This window comes from Equus quagga, chromosome 9, assembly GCF_021613505.1.
Source record: "Equus quagga isolate Etosha38 chromosome 9, UCLA_HA_Equagga_1.0, whole genome shotgun sequence".
Classification (NCBI taxonomy): domain Eukaryota; kingdom Metazoa; phylum Chordata; class Mammalia; order Perissodactyla; family Equidae; genus Equus; species Equus quagga.
Window position 1 is genome coordinate 15,992,509 of NC_060275.1, and position 27,169 is coordinate 16,019,677.

The 27,169-nt window shown below is 39.9% G+C and overlaps 1 protein-coding gene across 2 annotated transcripts in view; it reads right to left on the reverse strand.

Moving 5' to 3' along the window:
- CDH20 (cadherin 20) overlaps positions 1-27,169 on the reverse strand; it is a 199,007-nt gene that overhangs the window by 41,384 nt on the left and 130,454 nt on the right. For both annotated transcript variants that reach the window (XM_046670917.1, XM_046670916.1), the window contains 4 exons: positions 15,353-15,752; positions 6,922-7,216; positions 6,263-6,382; positions 3,629-3,796 (listed from right to left, as the gene is read on the reverse strand). In XM_046670917.1, coding sequence (XP_046526873.1) covers positions 3,629-3,796; positions 6,263-6,382; positions 6,922-7,216; positions 15,353-15,598 — 829 coding nt within the window. In that variant the 5' untranslated portion in view covers positions 15,599-15,752. The remainder of the gene's footprint in view (positions 1-3,628; positions 3,797-6,262; positions 6,383-6,921; positions 7,217-15,352; positions 15,753-27,169) is intronic.

Genomic DNA, 27,169 nt, shown 5'->3' on the forward strand with positions numbered 1-27,169 from the left:
TTTTTGTTTCAATCCTGTTTTCCCTTGCCTTGAAGATGCTCTTTAGTCTGATGAAGTCCCATTTGTTTATTCTTTTTATTGTTTCCCTCTTGTGAGGGGTTATGGTGTCCGAAAAGATTCTTTTGAAGCTGATGTCAAAGAGTGTACTGCCGACATTCTCTTCTAGAAGACTTATTGTTTCAGGCCTAATCTTTAGGTCTTTGATCCATTTTGAGTTTATTTTAGTAAATGGTGAAAAAGAATGGTTGATTTTTCATTCTTTTACATGTGGCTGTCCAGTTTTCCCAGCACCACTTGTTGAAGAGACTTTCTTTCCTCCATTGTAGGCCCTCAGCTCCTTTGTCAAAGATTAACTGTCCATAGATGTGTGGTTTTATTTCTGGGCTTTCAGTTCTGTTCCATTGATCTGTGCATCTGTCTTTGTACCAGTACCATGCTGTTTTGATTACTGTAGCTTTGTAGTATGTTTTGAAGTCAGGGATTGTGATGCCTCCAGCTTTGTTCTTCTTTCTCAGGATTGCTTTAGCAATTCGGGGTCCTTTGTTGCCCCATATGAATTTTAGGATTCTTTGTTCAATTTCTGTAAAGAATGACATTGGAATTCTGATTGGGATAGCATTGAATCTGTAGATTGCTTTAGATAGTATGGACATTTTAACTATGTTTATTCTTCCAATGCATGTGCATGAAATGTCTTTCCATCTCTTTATGTCGTCGTCAATTTCTTTCAAGAAGGTCTTGTAGTTTTTGTTGTATAGATCTTTCACTTCCTTGGTTAAATTTACCCCAAGGTATTTTCTTCTTTTTGTTGCAATCATGAATGGGATGAGTTCTAATCTTTTTCGGTTAGTTCATTGTTAGCATATAGAAATGCTACTGATTTATGTATGTTGATTTTGTACCCTGCAGCTTTGCTGTAGTTGTTGATTGTTTCTAATAGTTTTTCTATGGATTCTTTGGGGTTTTCTATATATAAGATCATGTCGTCTGCAAACTGCGAGAGTTTTACTTCTTCGTTGCCTATTTGGATTCCTTTTATTTCTTTTTCCTGCCAAATTTCTCTGGCCAAAACCTCCAGTACTATGTTGAATAAGAGTGGTGAAAGTGGGCACCCTTGTCTTGTTCCTGTTCTGAGAGGGATGGGTTTCAGTTTTTGTCCGTTGAGTATGATGTTGGCTGTGGGTTTGTCATATATGGCCTTTATTATGTTGAGATACTTTCTTTCTATACCTATTTTATTGAGGGTTTTTATCATAAATGGATGTTGGATCTTGTCAAATGCTTTCTCTGCATCTATTGAGATGATCATGTGGTTTCTGTTTCTCGTTTTGTTAATGTAGTGAATCACGTTGATTGACTTGTGGATGTTGAACCATCCCTGTGTCCCTGGTATAAATCCCACTTGATCATGGTGTATAATCTTTTTGATATATTGCTGTATTCGGTTTGCCAAAATTTTGTTGAGGATTTTTGCATCTATGTTCATCAGTGATATTGGCCCGTAGTTTTCCTTCTTTGTGTTGTCCTTGTCCAGTTTGGGGATCAGGGTGATGTTGGCTTCATAGAATGTATTAGGGAGTGCTCCATCTTCCTCTATTTTCTGGAATAGTTTGAGAAGGATAGGTATTAAATCCTCTTTGAATGTTTGGTAGAATTCTCCAGAGAAGCCGTCTGGTCCTGGGCTCTTATTTTTGGGGAGGTTTTTGATTACTGTTTCTATTTCTTTACTTGTGATTGGTCTATTCAGGTTCTCTCTTTCTTCCTGATTCAGTTTGTGTAGGTTGTATGAGTCTAGGAATTTATCTGTTTCTTCTAGGTTGTTCTATTTGTTGGCATATAGTTTTTCATAGTATTTTCTTATGATCCTTTGTATTTCTTCGGTATGTTTTGTGATTTCTCCTGTCTCGTTTCTAATTTTATTTATTTGAGACTTCTCTCTTTTCTTTTTAGTGAGTCTGGCTAAAGGTTTGTCGATTTTGTTAATTTTTTCGAAGAACCAACTCTTTGTTTCATTGATCCTTTCTACTGTCTTTTTTTGATTCAATATCATTTATTTCTGCTCTAATTTTTATTATTTCCCTCCTTCTACTGACATTGGGCTTTATTTGTTCTTCTTTTTCTAATTCCGTTAGGTGTCATTTGAAGTTGTTTATGTCAGATTTTTCTTGCTTATTGAGGTGAGCCTGTATTGCAATGAAATTCCCTCTTAGGACTGCCTTTTCTGCGTCCCAAATCATTTGGTACGGTGTGTTTTCATTTTCATTTGTCTCCAGATAATATTTGATTTCTTCTTTAATTTCTTCAATAATCCATTGTTTGTTCAGTAGCATGTTGTTTAGTCTCCACATTTTTGGCCCTTTCCCAGCTTTATTCTTGTAGTTGATTTCTAGTTTCATAGCATTATGATCAGAAAAGATGCTTGATATTATTTCAACCCTCTTGAATTTATTGATGCTGGCTTTGTTTCCCAAGATATGGTCTATCCTTGAGAATGTTCCATGCGCGCTTGAGAAGAATGTGTAACCTGCTGTTTTTGGATGAAGTGTCCTATATATATCTATTAGGTCCATCTGATCTAATTTTTCATTTAATTCTATAATTTCCTTGTTGATTTTCTGTCTGGATGATCTGTCCATTGGTGTTACCCATTTTATGGGTCTTTGAACATAAAATTGCTTTTGCAACTTTATTTTCAGGTCTTTATATATATATATTTTTTCTTACATTCAGGTTTCTACTCAAATGAGCTCTAGGAGAGCAGAGTTGCATTTGTTTTGTACATTGCTCTATATCTCATATCTAGAATGTTACCTGAAACAAATACTTTTTGAATGGATGAACGGCTTCCCTTCTGGATTGTTTTCCTTTCTGCCTATTGAAATCCTTTATATTCTTCAATCCTGTGTTGAAGTCTCCTCCTTCTATGAAGCCTTCATTCATCTTAGTTGGAAGGCTTCATTCTGCACTCACCAAGTGGTACAGCCAGTGTTGCTTCTTGGTTTACTTCTTATGAGTATAGAATATGTACTCCCCAAATGGATTTTAAGCTTCACAGGGGCAAGGACTGGGTTTCAAGTATCTTGTGTCCCTCATGCCTGGTTCCCTTACAAGCAGATGCTCGGTACCTGCTTGTGAATTGATTGGTTAAAGTGGTCAGATGGGTCACTATATTCACCTACAGTTTTGGCTTAATGTCCCTGAGTGCATTCTCAACAGGGGCAATATCACTCCTTAGGGGACAGAAATTAGTTCTTGTGGCTGGTAGAGGTGAAAAATCTTAAATATTACAATAGTTTGTGGCTCTCTAAAGTTCAACCCCACCCAAGAAAATCTTATTCTTTAGTATTTAATCTTATGGGGGTGGGGTGCAGGGCATGGGGTTCAAGAGAAAAAAGTCTAAAAGGGCCCAGTAGGGAGGTGATAATGAAAAAAGTGAGAAACACTGGTTTAATGCTATGGGATGTTGGGACCCAGGAGAGAAATGGTTATGTGGGAATAGCATGATAAATGTAGGAAAGGAATCCAGGAATCGTTGAACTTAAAGAGGAATTCAGACTGGCCTTTCTCTTTCACCTCTGTAACAGCTGCATCCCTCTGGCCTGTGATCAGATCTCTGTTAGGTACTTACTCTGGGGAAAGCGGGGTGGGTTATCATTGACATCTGAGAGGGTGATGTTGACTGTTGTGGTCCCAGCTAAGCCTCCAAGCTGCCCTCCCATGTCCTTGGCTTGGATAATCACTTCGTAGTATTCTTTGGCTTCTCGGTCCATGTTCATGAGTGCTGTCCTAATTACACCTGCAGGATAGAAATGACTTTGATTTTAAAGACAAACCACAAAGCCAGTTTTTAAGATTGGTTTCTAGGTTTCCCCCTTGTGCATTGTTAATGTCTAGAGTTGAGATGCAAGTCACCTGTGGTCTATTAAACTTGAGGTCAGAATCCCAGCTTCAAAAAAGTGCTTAAACAAATGGTGAATAATTCCTATTCCAGCAGGAAGAGCTTAGAGGGACAGTTTCCTCTGGCAACATTACCAAGAGAGAACGGGAGGTGGCAGCAATGGCTCTCTAACAGACTTGGGGAATCTAGAGTCCCAGGCAATTTCAGGCTGCTCTGTCTCACCAAAGAAAACTGGGGCTTTGGGTCCAGAAAACAAAGCCTCACATGTCTGCAAAGCTATGATTTTAGATAATTCTCCTGCAGCTCTTTCTTTCTTCAGCCCCTAGAGCTCTTGTGGTGCAAATGACTCTTCTTTAGGCAACTCACTCCTAGTCTACTCTTTCCAGCCTCCCCAATATCTGTTAGCATGGTTGAATTCTGATTTGATTTTCCTTTTGTTATATATTCATTCTGTTTTGTTATGTTCTGCTTACCTGCGTGCTTCACTGAATTCTGTGAGCTAGGACATGAAAGATGCTCTGTGAGTTGTTTGTTTTTAAGACGATAAGGGATGAAGTTCCCCAGACAATAAGTAGCAGCATCGCCGAGTGCTGATACGGTTTCATTTAAGAAGAGGGGTCTAAATCAAAACCCAGGGAAATGTGTTGTTTTGATCCTGCCAAGGATGTGCAGTAATGTTTTATTTCTCTTTTACCCCTTCCACTTAGAAAAGTTGACTTCTATACGCTCTAGGCAAAGAATAAAGGCTTGTTTACTGTAAATTTACAACGTGACCCTTGGCTAAATAGACCTTTGGTATGCAAAGGGAAGGGATTGGGAGCCTCAGATCTGTCCCCAGTTTACTCCTATAATGTATATATTGCACTGTAGTAACAACATTCTGAAGTGAAATATGCAGCATTTTCTTTTTTAAATGCCCTATGGGCACAGCAATAACTATCTTTTCATGTGTTTTTGACCTTAACACTAAAGATGCCTCCTGGGAACTGTCAAAATAATGTAAGTTTCCTCTGAGGATATAAAGGACATGTTGCCCTCTTCCTGTCTATATTTTTCCTGCCTGTGGGCACCCCCTCACTCTCCCTCTCCCCATTTGTAGAATTGTTAAAGTTACTGTTTTATGGAAGTCCCTAACTGCAATCTTTTTTCTTTCCTCCTACTAATATGCACTCCCTCCCTTTCTACTTTTATGATATAATTTTCTAAATGCCTGGTTCCCCTTAGGACTTCCGGAAAAAAATTCTATTAGATTGCTAGTAAGAAATGTATTTTTCCTCTTTCAACTAGAGGTGACTTTGAGTGTTCACCATTGACTTTAACTCTGTGCCTGTAAATTTCTTTACTCAAGTTCTCTGTTAATTACTCTTAGGTTTCCAGTTTTCCTGTATGTAAAACTGGAATAACTACTTCCATATATTTCATGAGTTCACAAGATTATTGGCAGGCTCAAATATGGTATTGTTTGTGGAAACGGAGAAAGCCTGACACAATGCAAGATAATAATGATATAATTATCACTCTGCCCAACTCAAAAGTATTAAAGGGACTTCTTCATAGATAAAACATGCATATTCTGTAGTCAAAGCTTGCTAGTAAAATTGAGACAAAATAAAACAAACAAAAAACCAAAACCAAACTTCTGTTGGTTTGCCCTTTTCTGCCACACTGCTCCCTTACCCATCTGGGTCTCTATGCTGTCCTCCCAGTTAGAGCCTCCCACTCAGCACCTGTCTGTTTGGGGGCCACATCCCGTGCTCTGTGCTGTTTCCTCCCTCCTCAAAACCTGTCTGTCCCAGCACCCGTTCATTCTAGCCTCATTCTCTGCTTAGTACAGGATGGTTCAGGGGAAAGAACATCAGACCACACATCAGGGGACTTATCTACAACTAGATGCGCTTGTTAGGTCTCAAGTCCCAGTTTCCTTATCCATTAAGTGAATGGTGAGGGACTGGATGACTCCCCTAAGGCTCTTGCCAGTTTCAGAATCAATGATTCCAGTTCTATTGTGAGTCCAGGTTAATGTGTCAATCTTCTCAGGTCTTCTTGGAGTGATAAAAGACCTTAATCCCTGGGGATAAGTACAACCAGAGGACATTTTGAAGGCTGGTGAGGAGGTACTTTTGTGGAGGCAGGCCTTCTGGCCTCTCCAGTCAGACCCTGTACACTGCCTATACATAGTGCTGCTCTTGCCCACCAGGGCAGTGCTGGTTTGCTCTCTTAATCCTAAAGCTTATAACAATCACCTCTGGTTAATACTCTCCCTGGAGAGTCCTTGAAAAGGAGAGTTGGGTCTGTCATAAGTAGCAGTTATAAATTATTAAGGAATAAAGCAAACACTTCTGACTTGACTGTTGCATCAAATACCTGTTTTGGAGTCCACAGAAAAATATGGTTGGCCCTGGAGAATGCTGTACACGACCCGGGCACTGTTGCCGTAGGTTGGATCATCAGCATCTGTGGCTGTCACCTGGATAACAGAGGTCCCTGAGGAAGAGATGGAGGAAGCCTGTTCAAGTTGAATTGCTAAAGGCTGGATGCAATCCTGAATGGGCAATCTTAGAGCCTTTGCAGATATTATGTTTGCTTTCTTGGGAGGGTCCCCTTTCTAGGTCAAACTTCCATAACAACTCTCTTGTACCTCTGTAATGGAAACTACTTGTGTTTTAAGTTCTTAATAACCAGTAAAGACAACACAGCCTTTGGGCTTTTCATTACCCTTTGGATCATACTGAAATGCTTCTCGCTTATGAATCAAACATGAGTGATAGATCATTTATCTATCATCTATCTTTTGTTTTACTTTTAAGAATCAGAACTGAATAACCATACTAGGCTTATTATTACTATTATCTTTTACTGTGGCTGATTCCAATGTCTAAGTAGCTTCCTGCCTAAGGACTTGGTTGTCATTTTTGTTTTTTATTATTTGTGAGCTGTTCTGCACATTCCTTTTCTGCATATGTACAGGAGGATCTTCTGTAGAACAAGTGCTGTTTGTGAGAATCAGTGAATCTCCGCCTTACCCACTGGTGACATTTCTGGCACAGTGGCGACATAAGGTCCCTCTAGGAACTTGGGCTCATTGTCATTGATGTCTTGGATCTTGATGATGAACTCTGACTCTGGCTCCATCGGCCTGCCTGTCCGCCTGTCTAGGGCTTGAGCCCTTAAAGTATACTGGGCTCTTTCCTCTCTGTCGAGCCTCTGGATGGCATGGATGTCTCCAGTGGTGTCATCGATGGTAAACACAACACCTGCGCCTTCTCCTGAGAGGATGTATTTGATGGATCCATCTCCCCTGTCCATGTCTGAATGGAGCTGAGGAAAAAACACCGAAATCTCATTATGGAGATGAATAGGTGTTGGAATAACTTCAGTTTGGTCCCAACTTATGACCTCCTTTCAGACAGTAAGATTTTTTTTTTCACTTAAATGTTTAAAACGTCTGTCTACAAAGAACTAATATACTTGAACATGCTTGTATCAAAGAACAAATATAGGTGAATAAGTAAAGTTTGTTACTTTACTTGATGAATAAGTAAAGTTTTTCCAAGTCACATTCAGTATTCTGAACTTACTATTATTTTAAGTTCTTCTCCCTGAGAAGTATAGAGAACAGGACTTCTGGAAAGTGTAGGTCCCCATCGTGAGAAGAGGAGCAAGCCTGATAAGGAGGAACCCAACATTTCCACTTAAGAAAACAAATGGACAGGCTTAAACATTTTAAAATAAATAAGTGTTGATATAAATTAGGTTTTGCAGTTTTAAAAACTTCATGACCATTCAAGTTGGCTGAAAACCTAATGAAATGATTAATAAATAGGCTACTCCAGTGTACGGGAAATAGTCAGTGACCTCCAGGGGCTCTTGCAGCTCTGACTCTGTAATCCTGATTCCGTTGTTTCATTCAGTAGGACTATGCTTGCTTGTTTCAGGTGTCAAAACGGACTTTCACTGCTAGGTATTATTCTTTGCATCAGTGTGTCTTTCCTTTTGGTGGGACCTGGGCTCATAATTATCATTCAAATCTACATATGGATGGTTGAGTTAGGGATATGCTTTCATCTACCCATCCAACTATATTTCCTCCCAAATTACTTCGTAGTGATTCTCAAAAGGAGTCCAGGGGCACTATTTTTATATTAAGCCTACAAATACATTTCTGCATCTCTAGTTATAGACAATGTATATGGGTGTCAAGAATCCTGGAATTTTGTGCTATCTTTTAAATAAGTCTCTCTCTAAAGGGGGCAACAAAAAATTAATTACAGTTAGTCAGCCCCCACTAACTGTTGTTGCCTGCTTGGCACTTTGCATAGTTCGGTGTCGAAGTTCCTAAGATTTAGTTTATAAAATAGACAACCAGTGTTAGGCTTAGGTTAGGGAGGCAAAATATATCTGATCTGAACACCATCTATGTCAGTTATAAATTGAGTGCCCTTGACAAATTATTTAATGTTTATTACTCCCAAATTCCTCAAAGTGTAAATGTGGAGAGCATTAATACTTACTTTGAAAGGTTGTCAGGATCATTAGAAACTAATGTCTGTAAAGCACCTAGCACGGTGTCTTTCCCATAATAAGAACGCTATAAATGGGGTCAATTATGATGATGATATGCGTGCATAGAGAAAAGGGTACTAACACGCCCAGCTCTTCTCTGCTCCCTTCAAGCCTCCAGGAGTGTAGCAGAGATAGCGAAAACAACTTGTTGCCTTTTTTCTTGTGCATAGTCCAATGGTAAAAGCTGCAGAAGGCTGCCTGAAGCTTTGCTGGGACAGTGTTAGTCTGAGGATTAAATGGCACAGACACTAAGAAGACACCTGAAAATGTATTTGCAACATCCTCAGACAAGGATGGGTTTGGAGGTTGTGGCTGGCTTTGAGCTGATCTCAAATTGACTCTCAGCCAAATCACACAGGCGACCATTTTGCTGCCTAGAGGAATTCAGCTGTGTCCTATCTAGAGAAGGGAAATAAGAGAATAAAATTGACCAAAAAAAATCACTGTGGATTTTTTTCTACTTAAAGAATTCTATTTAGAATATGAAGTTCTCACATTTCCTCATTCCATATACAGTATTATTATTTTTTGCCCCACAATCCAAATCATCTATTTGTGCAGTTAAAAAAGCAGAGGTGCCCAGCTCTTATTGTATAGAATAGAAAGCCATTTTATTCGGACTTGGCCACAAAGAAATGAAAGTCCATTCTGTCTGGAACTGTGTTCCCAAGCAGAGGAATGGAATTGGAAGGAGGAGGACAAGGATCTCAGGATTTTTTTAAAATTAAAAATATGTATATTTGTGTGTTTACATATATATAGATAGATACAAATATATGTGATTTTAAGGTGTGTGGCATAGGACTTTCACTTAGAGTGAAATAGGTTAATTTAGGGCATGGCAGATTATCTAGGGGAAAAAGAAAGAATAGAAGTTGACATAAAGAAAGTACCCAGGTGTTTTGAGGTGTTCTATTTGTCATCTAAAAAGTTTTGTCCTATGAACCTTGAAAAAGCTAAGCATACTTGTGATCCTTAGTGCTCTGCCCATGGAGAGTGCTTAATAAGTAACAGAAGGCTAAAAATCTAAAAATCTCCTCTACAGCAGGAGATTCTGGTTTCTCAGGAGCCATCCAGCTGGCTGATGTCAGTAGAGTCTGGGCTGAACCTCAGATCTGTTGTCTTTGTTTTCGTCTGTATTGGGAGAAGAATTTCAGGAACTCTGGACTGTGAGTTCCTTGAAGTCAAGAACCAGGTGGCTTTCATCTTAGCATGGGTCTCACATGTAGTAAATGTTCAAAAAAATTTTATTGAAAGAATGGTGTAGGGTGTAGGATTAGTGTTAAAGCTTTTTGTGAAATCATTTTACCTTTGTTTGAAAAGGGCTAGCAAGAATCTTTCAAGTAGCTTCTGAGTGTGTTTTTGCATGCTTTTGTGCATGCATGTGTGTGTGCAGGAGAGGGAGGGGGAGGGGAAGGAGAGAGTGAGGGAGAGAGCGAGAGGATGTCCACAGAGAATCAGATGGGGCCTCTCAGGAACAGGAAGAGTACTAGCTATGAAAGGGGCCAGGATCTGCTTACACAAAGCTGATTTCTGAGGAGTATAATTGTATCAGTTCAGGATCCAGTCAGGGAACAAGATCTACACCAGTTATTGTAGCAGAGAGAATTTAATAAGGAAGCCTGAAAAGGCAAAAAGGGAACACTGAGGAATAAGAGAGGTAGTAACTCCAGGAAACAGTTAGTGCCCCTCTGGCTGGGGGAACGGAGGGCCAAGGTTGGGGCTCTTGGGACCTAGATGTTTGGAGGAGGCAGGCCTGAGACCTCTGAGGAGAGAGTGCTGTCCTCTGGGGCTGGGGGTTCAGGAGCTTAGAGGAGGTGCCCCTCAGCACCCAGCTCCCATGGAACTGAGACTCGGACTTCTGAGAAGAGGTGTCATCCAGTAATGCTGGTATTTCTGAGGGGGTGTGGTGAGGCTGGTTCTGGGAGTGTGGAAAGAACCCAGAAACTGGAACCAACTGCTGGCCAGGTAAAAGGAGCAAGGTCCTTCCCTTTCCTCCTGCTTCCTGTTCTCCCTCTAGTACATTCTACTGTCTGAACCCAATCAGGGAGATAGTTGGAAAAGGAGAAATGGTGGCTTGCAGAGTCCCAGCACCAGTGTCACAAAGTGGAGTATGGAAAGGTGAATATATTGCTGAGAGACACTAGCTTAATAACCAGCACAGTATTGCTCATTTAATATCAGGGTTTCCCAACCACTGAATACACATTTGGTTGTGAAAATTGCAAAGAAGAGACAGTAACAGCTTTTCTCTCAGCAAATTGGCAGTTTAATAAAAATGTGTTTTATATTTATCTATATTTAATTCAACTAACACTGATTGAGCATCAGCTCTTTGGAGGAAGGTAAGGAGCTTCTGGAGTGGAGTTGGCAGCACATAGTTATGTATATTTTGGGAAAACATTTTTTTTCCTCCAAAAATCTCCTAGACAGAATAAGACAGGTGGATATCCTACTTATCCTAATAATTCTTTAGTCTATAAAATCTTCAGCCAAAGAAGTAGTGAATGATGGAAAGTACATGCAGATTATGAAAAATCTTAGTTGATTTAGGATTTTAAAAACAAGGGTGATTTTCACTCCTTTTGTCATCTTTCATAGTGCCTTGTATAGTTCCAGGAATGCAGTAAGTGTAAATTTGTGGTTAGACAGCTTCCCTGTGGTTGTTAACCTCAGAATGACTTGGAACCACAGATTCGTGCACAAGCACAAGCCCTCTGCATCCCCCTCTTTGCATATGTCAATATAATCCAGCTTTAACTAGACACTGCCTTGTCCCTGGAAAGCCCAGTGTGGATTTTATAAGGCCATACCAATTACAGCTGATAATTGTTACCATACTCCTTTCTGAAATAAGCAAATACTCAGGCAGGCTCTCTAAACAGACATCTTCCAGAGCTCAAGGTGACAAGCTGAATGCCCCTGGGGGAGAGGGAATGAAAGGTGGATGAATTCTCTTTCAAAAGAAAGTAAGGGGGAAAAGTGCCTGGGTAAGTAAATATGTAATTATCTTCCTCATGTGGAGGTAACACACCCAATTCAGGGTAAAAACTTTCACTGGTTGCTGGTGTGTTGGTTGGACAAGATGACTGTAGAGATGCACAGGGTGTCCTGTGTCCTGAGTTGAGGTAATTAGTGAAGGGTGAGCACTAATTGTGAGTACTAGAGGGTGCTACACAGCTAAGTACTCCCAATGTCAGGAAGCAGTCAGGCTTGGTTAGATTCCTGGTTCCAACCCTAAAACCATTGACCCTTCCGTGTATTTCTCAGTGCTAAGTCTAAAGTCACGGCCACATGGGGGGCAACATAAAGGAAAGCCCATGGCTTCAGTGTCAGATTTCCTGTTACCTTCTGTGTAACTTTGGGCAATAAACATAACCTCTCTGAGCCTAGTTCCCAAGTGGTGAATTATACTTACCTCTCAGTATTGTTACGATGATTACATGATCTGTTCTATGTGAATGTGCTGGCACATAGTACTGTGGTAGCCCAGTAAAATGTTAGGTACCCATGTCTTTCTGCAGTTTTGTATGTCCAGTTCTGTGCTGGTACTCAGTGTTGGCCAGCTTTAGGGAAGGCAGGGATGGTGTTTCAGTTTCTACCCTTGGAAGAGGAAGAGGGTTCTAAATTGTACATGCACATAAAGCAATTACTGAATACAAATGTATTTTCTTAAACTTTTTTTAGCAGTAGCTATGTATGTCTAGTTGAAAGAAATGTTTTTAAAATGTTGAGTAGCTAGAAGTCTCTGGAATTCTGAATAGATGGAAGATGTGCTCATGATGGAAGTGGCTTTTAAGCTGGGGCTCTGAGGAATTTGAATGTGATGGAACAGAGAGGAGGTGACAGCATGTCCTGGGCAGGGCAGTAGCATGGGCATACATCTGGGGTAGGGACAAACGTGGTTTATGTATCAGGGCCAGTAAGGAGAGACAGCTTGGCTGAGATCAGGACCAGATTTGAGAAATTGTAGGAGGGGCTGGATAAGGGAGGAGGAGTCCTTTTCTGGAAGTCCTTGAACTATATGCTAAGAGCTCTGATAAGCATTGGAGAGCTACAGTGCTTTCTTAATCAGAGGAGCGACATGATGGAAAGTGTGCTTCAAGGAGATAAGTGTCTTGAGTTCTAGGGGAAGGGATGGAAGAGTCTCTCTACAGGGACACAGGCAGCATCTACTTAGTTAATCTCATCATGAAGAACAGAAGGACCACAGTAATGACAGAGGCTAGAGAGGATGAGGTGAATCTGAGAGAAATTGGCAAGGAGATATTCACAGGATGAGGTGACTGGTTGGGCAAGAAGGAAGGAGAGAAGGAAAGGGAGAAGTCAAAGAAATCTCACAGATTTTTGAGGCCAAGAGATTTGCAGCTGCCTTAGGTATGCATTACTGTATGACTACTGCTACTACTACTAAAATTACTGCTACTACTACAACTACTCAATTATTGCTACTGTTACTACTACTGCAATTACTATGGCAACGGCAACTACTACAACAACAACTACTACTACTATTTCTTACTGCTACAGGGTAATGATTATTTAGATCTTACTTTGGACCAGACACTGCACTAAGCACTTTACATGTGTTAGCTTATTTCATCCTTACTACACCATAGAGTACTCATTCATTAAATATCTTTTTTGAGCACCTTCTGTGTGACAGGTGCTGGGTTAGGCCTTGGGGATAAAGTGGGAGCAATGTCCTTGCCCTTATTGAGCTTATAGTCTAGTCTGGGGTTTCAGACAATACAATGTAAATAAAAAAATAAGTTAGATATTATGGGTTGTGATTAGAGCTGTGAAAAAAATAATGGTAGTGAGAGAATCTAACAGAGGGGCCTGCCTGCCTTAGAGATTGGTCAAGGAAGACCTAGATTCCAAATGAGCCCTAAAGGATGAGGAGGAGCCAACCCTGAGAGAAGCCAGGGGTAGGGCATTTCATCCTGGGAGAACAATAAGGCAAAACTTGGCAAGTTGTAGGAACTGACCGAAGGTTACATCCCTGGAACACAAGAGTGAGGGCAAGAAAGAGTAGCATGTGATGTGGTGGGAGGCCAGGAGGCAGGCTGAGTCAGAGAGGAATGGCCTTGTAAACTGTGGGGAGGAGACTTGAGGATTCAAAGTACAACGTGAAGACACTAAAGGATGTAAGCAGAGTCACATGGTCTGACCCACGTTTAAAAAGATCCTGTATGGAGAATGGATTGGAAGGAAGTGTGGGTAGAAGTGAGGGGACTGGTTGGCAGTCTAGGTATTTGCACAGGTGAGAGATTTCAGTGGAAGAGGAGATGAGAGAAATGAAGGATTTGGGATTTGTTTTGGCATAGGGCTAACAGAATTTGCAGGTGGAGAGAATGTGTGTGTGTGTGGGGTGGGGGGTGGGCAAGAGAAAGGGAGGAATGATCACCAGATCTCTGGTTTTAGGAACTGAGAGATGGCAATGCTAATATAGGAAGACTGGGGGCAGACTCAATTTGGGAGGAAAAGCAAGAGTTCCTTATTGGATACGCTGCACTGGGGAGTTCTGTGAGTCGTAAACGTGGAACTATCACCTATGCGATAGGGTTTATGAGCCTGAAACTCAGACAAGTGGTTTGAGCCAGAGATGGAGAGTTTGGATTCACTGGTTTAGAGGAGGTGTTTAAAACTATAGGAGGGCAAATCCACTCAGCGTGGATAGAGAAGAGGTCCAGGGCAAAGCTTACAAGACCATGAACAATTGGGATGAGGTGGAGGAAGAGGACCAGCAAAGAGGCTGAGATGGAAGGAGGAAAAAGGGGATTGTGAAGATCTTGAAACTGAAAGGAAAGTGAATCAAGAAACAGGGACCAGTCAGCAGCATCCAAGGCCACTGTTGGGTGGTTCCATAATATGAAACCATTGGATTTGGTGGTAGGGAGGTCCTTAGGAGCATTGAAAACACAACATCAGTGCAGTAGTGGGGACAGAAGTCAGATAACTGGATTAAGAAGTGGGTGGGAGTTGAGGAAAGAGCTTATGTAGACAACTCTTAAGAAGTTGTAGTTCTCTTATTATCCCTGTTCGACATTTGAGGAAACAGAGGCTAACAGGGCTTAGTGACGTGTCCAAAGTCACTTGAAGCAATTGGCAGAGCTGGATTTTGAACCCACATGTGTTTGACTCTGAAACCCATACTCTTCACCTCTGTGCTAACCAAGTGTTTAAGTTGTCATTTGAATGAATTATTTATTTTCTAATTAGTTCCTTGTTTCCCATTTTCTCTCACTTGGTTGCTTTCATGAAATGGTCTCTGATTAACATCCAAATAAAGTAAACATAGGAGAAAGCCTGGATTAAAAATGATATGATGATAGATAAATCAAGGGAATTAGAGTATAAGTTTATAAATATATTCATCGATTGTCTCTAAGTATCCTAAAGCACATGCTAGGATCTTCTGAAATGAAGAATGTTTTATTCTTTTTTTTTTTACCCCCATTGAATTTAGGCCTTAGGCAACACCTGTGGAAATGCTTTAAAAAACTCCACAAAGCAAAAAACCCTCTACTTCCCCCTTTGTGTTTCCCAGTTTCTTTTTTCCCCATCCTGTCATTCCACGGGCTGCTGCTGCCTCTTTGGGGACTTGGATAGCTTTCGCTGGGTCTGAGGGTTTTCCTCCAAAATCCAATTCCCTGTTTTTCCCACTCAGAACAGAGGCAAGAACAAGGAAAGAAGTCTTTCTTTTCTGACTGGTATCTGACAAAGCAAAAATTAGATTTCAACTTGCTGTCAAATAACATACCGCTAGTTAAAATTGTTCTCAGGCCTCAGACATAGGCTAGGTGAGCTTTCATATTCAACTCATATTCATATTCTGTTTCAATATTCTATATCTGATAATTTGTCTTTCTGTTTGGCAGTTCTTACCTTGCCCACATACAAAGGGTCGGTTCCAGTGTACTCTTCCAGAACAAAAAACTGGTTCCAAACCCAGCTCCTCTTTGTCCGCAAGTGTGACTGTGGCTTGTCTGACAGGAGCGCTTCTAATTCACCTGGCGGTGTTGGTGTACCCGAGAGAACGGTGGTTGTAAGGTCCATCAATCCCCAGAAGTACAAGGACATGCCAAGTCCAAGCCAGCTCTTTGCATTGCTCATTCTACCAGAAGTCCACATGGGATTGCCAGTTTTTCAGGAAGTAAAGTACAGGATGATAAAGCCACTGGAACTTGAGTGTTTTCCAAATAAAAAAATACAACGCAGTGTGTTGGGCACTTAATGCTTCCCAAATGAGATCCCAATTCAAGTCAATCTGCTTGAAGTTGACTTCCTGTCAAGTTAAGGAAAACACAGTGTGATGATGTCACATCCTTTCCTGTGGGCTTGTAGCAAGTTTTTAAGAAATGTCAGTAAATATTCAGTTTTCTACTCAAGGAGTTAAACAGTCATAACATGTTATTGCTTTAGAAATGTTTGAGTAATAAATAATATTTTGATAAAAAGAACACAGTTTATCTTGCTATAGTCAATCCCAAACCTTTGGATATGGATTTCAGCAGGAAAAACTAGTGAATAAATTTCTTCTCATTGGTAATATAGCTGGAGGGTTGTGCTGTATTATTGATTGGCTTGAATTAATAGTGTGCTCTTTGAAATATTTATGATCAGACAGGCTCCTAAACTCTTAAAAATAGCATTCATTTCCAAAATTTACAGCTAATAACTAGTATTTTCATTAGCCCAACTGCTTTTCTTGGCTCACTAAAGAACCAAAAGCAAAATCTAACTATCTTTTTTGCCACCTATAATTATCTTGTGCCTACCCCATGTTATTGATAATATTAGGAATCCTGGACTTCATTTATAAGTTGCTATGGATCACTTCTGACTTTAATCATTTTCTGAGCTGATGGTGAAATTCAAGTTACACACTTTACTGCTTTGGCCTGAAGCACTGATAGGGGCTGCTTATGTGACCTTTGTAGGGTTTGAATGGTCGGTTAATCATTATATTCTTCACGACAGACTTTAAAGTGCGATTAGTCACATGTTTCTGTGGGCTAGCTAAGAGTCTAGCCAACAAATATTTTTCCTGATCTGAAAGACTCATTTAGGCAAAGGAATGTTGACTTCTACCCTGGGGACACCTTTTCATCAGTTAAACCTCTTTTTTTGCTATGAAGTCAGATTAGCTGGTGACCTCACTCCTGAGCTATGACCTCATCAACCATTTCTTCCTTTACTTTGGCTGGGTTTAATGAGATGGCATAGCACTCAAGCCACTCTGTCAAAACAACCAAAATGTCTTCTGTGGGCTTAATATTTTCACTGTTAATGTGGAGAACTGCTGTCATCTTCTCAGAACAAATGTGTGTATTTGGGGATTTCAGACCCATGCAAATAAATAATGCTCCCTTCCTACAAGTGGTTTAAGATGAATGCATTAATGCTAACTCAATTGCCACCTGCCACCTGTCATCATCAGAACTCATTTTAGCTTCCTCTCAAATACTCACTATTGAAATGAACAAAAGAATTCAAAAGATGTAATCATTTCGTACAATATGCCCTTTCATTTCTGCATAAGAAATCACTTCAGTGAGAACTGATAAAGAGGAAAAAGGTGGAGGAGATGATAGAATTTCTGTAACAGAATGGGAGGCTGTGCCTCTTAGGAGTTCTAGCTCTAAAGGCAGGTTGACTGTTAAGTAAAAGCAAGCCAGGTGTGCCTTATTTAGGGTGAAGTGTTTGTTAATAAAGAACAGTGTGCTAGAAGGTGCGTTACCGAATATTAGCAGTTCTCTCTGTCTTTGGACTGATAGAAGCCCAGTCGTGTTTCTCTGATCTCTGTCTAAGGGGAGATGTTCTGGAAGAAGGAACTCTAGCCTAGGAGATGAACTAATGAAAAAGATTGGTGAGACATAGCTATGCTTTTAGGAACCTAGAAGATGGACAAAGGGCATTACCAAAAAAAGCTATTGCCAGGATACTGTGATTGGTAACTACAAAGGGAATAGTCCGTATATTGTGAGACACAAACCTATCTGTAACTTCCCCAAGGAGCGCTAGATTGCGTCAGATGCTGTGGTTCTAGCTTCATTTCCTCTGACTTGCTCACTTCTATGAACTATCCTTCCTCATAGAAAGCGAGGAACAATAATAGTTCTTTTGCCCCCTACCTCACAGGACTACCGTGAGGCTCTATTGGGATAATGTAGGTGAAAGTGCTCTGTAAATGACTAAGAAGCCAACTGACATTTGCACAGTCATGTAAGGAGAAATTACCTGAGTTATGTGTAAAAATAATGAAGCTGAACCTGAAACATATTTTGTGGGCACTTTTTTGACCGAAATTCTGAAAAGGCTTAACATATATGTATTATGTCACAGATCTCTACATCTGTGATAAGTACCATTGAGTAGAAGATTCTAGCCCAGCCTAATTGTATATAACCAAACACTGTTTTTCCATGTGAGGAAACATAATGAAGGACTAGCTATTAGAAAACCCTGTAGATAGAGAAAATTTTTTAGGATTGCATTTATCAAAGATAGAACTCAATATACATATACTAGATTTAACATATTTCCTTTAATGTCTGTGTGTCACGTGTACCTTTTGCCTAAGCGTTATTTTCAATTATTTTGATTATTTTCTCTGGCTAATTTATTATCTTGCTTTTGGATTCTGAGAGCTCAGGTGCACGTGTGTGTGTGTGTGTGTGTGGGGGGGGATGCTAAGGTTCCCTCTCCCATTTCCACTGTCTACATTTTCTGGACAGAATAAGATTTGAAGACATTTTGAAGAATTTCAAGTACTGTCCCTTATACTCTCCCATCTCTTACAAACTAAACATGCATTCTTACCAGTTAAACCCCTCTATCTTTAACTATAGGTGTGACCTGAAGAGCTCAAGGGAAAAAAAGGCGTTCTTTGGAATCTTCGCAATGAATATTTTGTAGGTGGTTTGGTTGCAAGAGCTTTCATCTCTCTCTCCTACCCTCCCACACGTTAGTGCAAAGCCCTCACATTCTTCTCTTTCACTGATGACATACAAAAGTGGCTTTGGGATGTTTAGGACCAGTGGCGCCCTTGGAAATCCTGTGAAAGCTCTGGTGGTCTGTGTGCCCCTCTCATGCTCCCCCTTACAAACTTGAGGTATCAGAGCCCGCAGTGCCTGTACAGTCTTTCTGTGTGAAATAACTTGATAACTACAGTTGATGGAAAGCACTTTATTCCTGCTTCCTCAGGGAAGAATGCATGAAAAATACTCCCTGCCTAACTTTTTAGAAAGTAAAATCTGGGTTATACAATAGTTACAATTATTCTTTTCACAATTAGAGCTGTTTTTATACAAGTGAAGGGAAAATCAGTTCTATCAGAAATACTAACCAGTTTGTAATTATTATAAATAATATGGTTCTCATATTGATTTTTTTTTTCCCTACAAGATAAGAATAGCAATGATGTGTTTGAAGGGGGGCTAATTTCTGTTGTTCATATAAAGGAAGAGACTAATATCTGTCTATTTGGATATACAGATCAACTTTGGAAAACCACATATGCCACACGAAGAATACTTTAGTGGAAATAGACTTCTGTGTTAAATGAATCTTTTAAAAGTTTCCCCCCCATCCTGCCTGAAGAAAGCAAACAGCTTGGTAATGAACACAGTAGGAAGAAATTAAAGTTGTACATAAAGTGTGTTCTCAGTGAATTGTTTATTTTGTTACTTAAATTCATGTGATATTTAAAATGTAGGGGGAAGAGATGGTTACTGCTTTCTCCTTGAAATGAACTGGGCTTTTATGGTCTCCCCGTGATTTCTTTCATTACTCCAGTTTTCCTGAGCTTTTTATGGTTAATGGAAGTACTACTCAGTAAAGCTCAAATGACATCTCTATAGAAGCACAAAGTCGGTCGCCTATGCTTGTGACTCCCCCTATGAAGGGGGGGTGTGTTTTAATTTTCTGATGTGTCCTCATGCCTTTAGAAAGGTAAATATAGACAGTGGTGTTGCCGTCTTAGGCAGCTAAACTTCTTAAGCTATCACTTTTACTTATAGAAGAAGCCTCAAAAATGTACTTACAAAGAAAAAAGAAACTTTGTGAAGATCTTAGATATCACAGTGAAATATGACAGTGTACCGTGAGGTGCATCAGCATTAAATCGGAACACAGCTCGGTGTCACAACATTCTCTTTCCTCTCAGTCAAGGGTTTCTTTTGAGAAATATGAACAGATGCATTTTACTTAGGAGTAAAAATTCTTCAGTATAGAGTATAGAACCCACAGAGAACAGAGCAGGTGGTTGCGGGTATGAATTGGAGTGAAAAATTCATATGATGATGATATCTCTGAAGACATACAGCTCACAAACAACAAGATTCTTATTGTGGAATCCCATAAAGAAAATATTTTCAGTGCTTCTGTAAACAAACTTTCAACATTTCTGAGTCTGGATGTATATGTCTGTGCTACTGACCGAAGTCTACCACTGGGGGTCTGTTTTGGAAAGGTGTGTAATATGGTTTTGTATGCTGAAAGATGGGACAGTTTTCTGACTTGAATTCTTTTTCATTTACTACAGATGTTCCATCTCAGTTTTCTCCTGGGCAGTCATTAAGTGAGTAGAAGGTCCGTACTTCCTTTGTGGCCATCAACTCTGTAGCCTACCCAAAGCCACCCATCTACAGGTGCAATCAACTCAGCAGAGCCAGAAGAGGTTGTCCAGGTACTAGAATTCCTGGATTTGGGTTGTGCTCTCACTTCCACTCTCTTACTCCATACCTCACCTGCCTCATGACACTGTCCCCAACCCCAAGGTTAACATTTCTGAAGTGGGATATATCTTAAAATCAATGCGTACATTTAATATGGTCATATTTCCTTCTTCCACTCCTCAGAGAAGCTGTTAGTAAGTTGATGGTGTGTTTAGAATTGAGGAATTATGGTATTACCTTTTCTTAAAAAAAAATTGAACAGAAGAGAAAAACTAAGAATACTTAATTTCCATGGAGATTTCTTAGAAAAGGTGTTTATCACTTTTGCTTATTCTAATTTTGATTATTTATTTTTCTATGAATTTCTGCTTCTCCAAGTTCCTCAAAAACTGTGGAAATCCTGAGCCTAAAGGTTCATTCTTACAGCGTTCACTCAGCTATTATCAGTCTCTTAATCTTCCTTTTCTCACCACTCGTTCTTTCTGTTCCTCATTTCCTTCTCACAACCAAACTAGTCTATGAGAGGGAGTGCTGTTTTAAGAAGTTCAAAAATGGAACTGTGGGGTGGCGGTGGCTGAGGGGGAGGTATAGGGTGGCCTAACTGAAGAGTTTAGGAACAATATCTGGTTTTATGTAAGGGTAGGGATGTGTGTGTGTGTGTGTGTGTGTGTGTCCATGTGTGCAGAAGAGAAGTAAAACAAAAAAAGATGGTAGAAAGCTTGAATTATGTAATTAAGAGCTGACTTTGAAAAACCTGATCAGTTCCATAATAAAACCTGCTTTGTGTATCCTGTATAGACACTGACCCTCTAGCTATAAATTCTCTAGCTCAGGTCATGAATAAGGGAATTTCCACTTTAGAAATCCCTTTTGCTAGCGTTCGTGCCCAATTCCTCTTTTCTTTCCATTCTCATTATAATCAATTTTTCCAGTTGAGGGTGCCCTGTCTTTCTTTCCATATCCTCCAAGAATGGCAAATAGATTCTTACTGATCTTTTCACACATACTTAGTATCTACTAAATGTTTTAATCCTCAAGGAGTGGGGAAGTTTTTGACCTACTTTACCCTTCCTCCAGTTTTCACTTTTAATCAAGCTAATGAAACTGCAGTTCAGTCCGTAGGCAATTTCTTTGACTTACAGTTAGACAAGAATGATCAATTTTGATTTTTCAGCATTGTCTCACATGCTCACTAATTTCTAGTCTTATGTGACATTTATAATTGCATTAAATTTGTGCTTGTTCATTTGGAAAAAGCATGTGTTTTAAATGTAATTCTTTGGCTAAGGTTCTTCCTTGATAAGAAGTTGCAAATAATTGCTACTTGGTATTTTCTCTTATAACTTTACCTTTAACAGAACTTTAGGCAGGTAGGACAATTCTGTAGTCTTCCCTGGACCATAAAGATTAATCCATAGGAAGAAGAGTTTTTGGCAAAAGCAAGTTTGCTATCTAAAATTAAGACAATTTATTAATTCTATAAATACTTGAGCATCCAGTATGTTTAATCAAATATGTTAATATGTTGGTTTGAGGCCAAACAAAATTGAGTTTCAGTTTTAGCCCTACCACTTCTTATCTTGCAATCTTGAGTAAATTAAACTCTTTCAGTCTCAGTTTGCCACATGAAAACTGGAGATAATTATAGACTCTCACCGGGTGATTGTCAGAATTAAGGGAGAAAGTATATCTGAAACTCTTAGCACAGTGTTTGGTGGATGGTTAAAGCCTCGTGCTTGAAAATAGCAGGTGCTTAAATAAATATTAATTCCCTTTCCCTCCTTCAAGGAGTTTAGCGTTTAGTGGGGGTGATGCTACCATTAATACTAGTAGTAGAAGTAGTAGCAGGAGTAGGCGTGGGCATGATACCATTACTGGCAGTGGTGACAATAGTGTTGTTAGTAGCAGCAGGAGTAACAGAAGCAATCACAGCAGAAGTAGTAACATGGAGTGTTTACTCTATGCCAGGCTGTGTTAAGTATTTTACATTTACTTTGTCATTTAATCTTTACAAGAATGCCACGAAAAGGTTTTCTTTTCCCATTTTACAAAGAAACAAAGAATAATAGTGTGCTGGAGTTAGCTCCTACTGGCTGTCACGAGAGCCGGTTTGCACATCTCTTCCCAGCTCCTTGAACTCAGCCATGGTGTGGGTATTTCACCACAGCTCTTGCAAATGCGACATATCATGAAAGCAGATGAACTGGGATTCTCCTCAGGAGCCACTCTGCAGCATGTGCTTCCTAGACGACTGACTATAACACGGATCTATTTGTGATAAGGGCCACAAGAGCCCTAGAAAACAAACTGCTAGGCCAGGTTGGAAGAGGGAGAAATGACTTCTATCAGGGAGGAAAAGGTTAAGGTAGTATATGAACTAGACCTTGAAAGGTAGAGAGGATGGCATTCCAAGTGAAAGAAAATGTAAGCTCAAAGGTGCAGATACAGGATGCAAAGGGCCTCTCTGGGAGAAGAATAATTTAATCTGCTTGGAGAATGGGCTCCATTTGGGAAAGTAATGAGAGATGAGGCAGGAAGTACAGGCAAAAAAAAGTAGCGAGGAGCTTTAAATATTGCTGGACTGAAGTGACTGGAATATATTTAGTTGTTCACGGTGAGCAGTTAAAGGTTTTTGAGCATGCAAACGTAGCCAGTCAAATCTCTGTGTAGTAGTGTTGCTGGAGGGGAGTGAAGAGGAGGTGGGGGATCAGTTGAGAGTCCAGGGAAAATTAGTAAGGAGAACTTCAACCGGGGAGCCTGGGGGCTGAAAAGATGATTGGCCCCATGTCTGAACTCTTGAGGAGGCAGAGTCTCCAACACTTGCATACTGAATAGATATGGAGGATGGTGGGCGCGGGAAAAAAATGAAAACAATGACAAGGAGCTTCTGTGCTTAGGTTATGGCAGAAAGCTGGAGGAGGCATTAGTTAGAGGCAAGGTAATAAATTTGGTTTTAGACTTAGGGATAAAAAATTCATCCTTCTATGCCTGATTATTTAAAGAGGCAAGAACTTTCCTTCTCTTTTTAGTCCAAAGCTTCAAAGTAGCTTTGGGCATAAAGAATGTGAGCTCTTTCCTCTCTCTTAGAACAATTCTTGCGGAGCACACACACTGCATTGGAGCTGGCAGACGCTTGCTGACCTGGGGCTGACTTGGTGAAACTGATCTGGAACTTCAACTCAGGCAGGGAGCTTTTGACCTGTTTTGAGTTCTCAGGTATTATTCCTTTTACAGAATCCCCACTCTCTTATTGGAGTCGTGGGTATTTTATCTTTCTTTCTTCTAATGTGTAAGGAATATAAGAAGGCAACTGGATAATCTGTTCAAGAAAAAGGAAAGACAAAACAAAAATCTCATTGATATTTATTATTTCTTCTGTTAAAGGAAAAGAGAAACTTGTCTTCCAATACATGCTTTCAAAAAAAAAATCTCTCTTTTGGAGAATGGCACATAATGTGGAATCAGGACATCTTGGTTTAAGACCATTTCCAGCTCTGCCACTCAATGTGTAACACTTGGCATTTGCTTAATCTTTTTGAGTCTCAAATATGATGATAACAATCTTCTTTAAAGGTTTATCACAGATTATCATGACCTAATATTATAGATTAAGTTCTGTTAAAAAAATTATTTTTACTTCTTTGTGTTTCCCTTTTCATCTATCTTCTCAAAGCACTGTGTGCGTTTCCTGTCATGGCTCTTCATTATTCAGGATTGTATACTTGTCTCTCCCTTCTCCATACTGTAAGCTCCCTGAAGACATAGCTCCTGTCTTTTCTCCACATATCCTTGATAACTAGTGCAGAATTTGGCACATGATAGGTGCTTAGTAAATATTACCTGAGTGCTGATGTATTTTTAAGCTGTAAAAAGTATTTAACAGTTTGATATTATTCTTTCTCCTTTTCAGGCTTTTAATTTGATTTAATTAATATTTTTTATGCTGATTTTAATATCTGTTCTTACCAGCAATGTATTAAGAGGCATGGATAATCAGTATAAAGGCAACAAAAGTCAAGAAAACAGTGAGTTTTTACAGATGATATTTTTGTTCTTGGACAACAAATATAATAAACTGTTACATATCAGATGTACTCTAGACCTTGGCGTCACTTATTCTAACATAAAGTTGAAGAATCCTTTGTAGAGATGCTTGGAAACCTTGTGAGGGAATTGGGATGTGAAAAATTATGTGATATTTTTTATTGTTTAGTTAAAGGCATGTGACCATGAAGTTATCTCTGGTGGTTTAGCTTCTTACCTCCTTAATTCGGGGAAGGGGGCTGATATGAGAAGATCTTTTTTCTCTAATTCTTTTCCAGGTCGACTCGCACCTGTTCCTTTGACAATCCCCTCTTTCTTGCACCTAGATCCTCTTTATTAGTCCAGTCCTCACCATATGACTATATTTACATTTCCTTTTAAAATGTTTTTATTAGTCTCTGATTGGATCATTGAATATATACTTATGTTAGTATTTTTCTTTTGGGGAGTTCCACCATGTAAACAAGGGATATAAAAAAAAAGAAATTCCCAAATGGCCCAAGACAACTTGGTCCCAAACTAGGTCTTTCTAAGCAAAGTGGAGCCATCATGGGTCCCAGAAGAGACTGGCATTCATGGGGAGTGAGAACTGTTCTGAATTCAGGATCTTCTCAGTCATTTCAGGCTCATCAATCCAATCGAGGCTTCCTGGCATCAAGGTCACCAAATAGCCTGAGGCCTAGATCAAGAGGCACAGATGTCTCATGCAGTGAGGAAAGGGGGATCTGATCCACTGATTCTCTATCATTTGATTTCCTACTGAATCATTTTGGCACTAATTCCTGTTTTCTGGCTAGCTATTGACATGAAATAAATCACCTCAAAATGTAGTAGCTTAAAACAGCAATCATTTTATTAGTTTTTATGGTTTCTGTGGGTCAGGAATTTGGATGTGTCTTGGCTGAGTGGTTCTGGTGTGGGCTTTCTCAGGCATCTGCAGTCAGATGGTGGCTAGGCTGAGACAGCAGAGGTCTGGTGCAGCTGGAGGCTGGGACATCTCTGTCTCTTCACACAGTCTCATTTAGTACCTTTATGTGTGATTTCCATGCAGACTAATTTGGGCTTCCTCACAGCATGGTGGCTTCCAGGAGGGCAGTTGGAATGTGTACATGGTCAGGGTAAATGTGAGCGCTCCTATTCTCAAAGTAGAAGCTGCATGATCTTTTATGACCTAGCCTCAGACTCCTCTCAGCTTCACTTCTGCTGCATTCTGTTGATTATGAGCCGCTCAAAAATCTGCACTCACAAGGGGAAGAGAATTAGACTCCACTTCTTGACAGGGGAGTGGCAAGGCTCCAGAAGAGCCTGGGGGATGAGAAATATTACTGTTACCATCTTTAGAAAATACACTTTGCCACGCCTGGAATATCAACCAAGCCATCCAGGGCCACTGAGTTCAGTGGGGAAGAACTTTTGTAATCTCAGAATAGAAAGGCAAGTTTTTGTGTTTAGAAGGTCATGGAAATAGCTATTCTTTGGTTTTAAAAAACATATAGAAGAAGTTCTGTCTGAATGGCCAATTTCTATTTATGTTGTGACGGAGACGGGTGTATCTAAGGGAAGGAGTTCTATGTAAGCTGTACATATAAAGCTTTTGATTATGCCTACTCAGGCATAACAAATTAAGAAATATGGCTCTGACTGTTCAGTACTGAGTGACTAGAGAATTATCATCAATGGATCACTTTCAACTTTAGTGCAATGACAAGTAGTATTTTATAGGAGTAAGTTTTGTATCAAGTGTTTAATATTCATTCATAATTTTAAGGATATCTAAAGTCATGATTACTAAGCATTTGGATTTTTCCAAAGTGGAACAAATTAAAGTGATGGTGGTAAAGGACATGGCTTGGCTTTAGACACAAGGCTCTTTGGAGAAGTTTTAAAATATGAACAGAGCAATAATGAATAAAATAAAATTTAGTAACATCTGGAGATGAGGACTCAGGGAACAAATAAGATTGGTGGGTCATAGTGGATATCATTTCCTCCCAGTTTGACTTCTAATTTTTTCTTTGTTGGGTCTCTGCTTACTTTAGCCGGGCAATGAATGGCTCTTCTAGCCATCCGAGTAGAAATCCAGAAGATTCCTCCCCCCCGCCCCCATAAACTTCATGCCTTCACCCCTGCTGCAACCTAACTGGTGTCCCTGTTCTAATCTGTTATCAGCCAGAGGGATCTTATCAGGTCACTCACCTGCTAAAAGGTCTCTAATGGCTTCTCATTTCTTAGCTGATAAAACCTAAATTCCTTGACAAGGCACTTAAGGACCTACATGATCTGGCTCCTACCTTTCATTCTAGCGCCATCTCCTGTCCCTTCTCCCCTCACATTTTTTGGTTCATCTAAATAAACTAAAGACCCTATATTTTAACACCTTCATTCTTTTGTTCAATCACGAATACCTTTTCCAGGCCCTTTGCTTGGCAATCTCTCTTCCAGGAAGCATTTATTGATCACCAGGCCTATCTTCTGTGCCCTCATGCCACTCTGTCCATTCCGCCAGCACAGCCCACATGGTCTGCTTTCCCCACTAGCCTGTGAATTCTCTGAGGGCAGTGACTCTCAACTCTGTATCTTCAGAATTAGCACAGTGTTGGCACCAAGCAGGAATTTAATAGAACTTGGAATAGAATTAAATTAAATAGAAATTGAACAATGATTTAGCAATACAGCATTTAATTTCAAAGAGAATCATGGCACCTGTATGGTAATAGTAACAGAGTAGGGTCCTGAGGAACCACCAGGCAAGACTGGGATTCTTTGTCAGTTTCTGAGAGCTACAACCCCAAGGGGGTTGGAGTTGAGGATGGAACTTGGAGCAGGTACAGAGGAGTCCACATGGGCCTAAAGATGAAACCTACAGTGTCCAAAGAAAGGAATCTTAAAGGCTAGTGGAGAAAAAGTCAAGGCGTAGCTTAATGAAGACATCCAAATTTTTTAAATTCGTTTTCACCAAGGATGGGCATCTCCTAGGAGT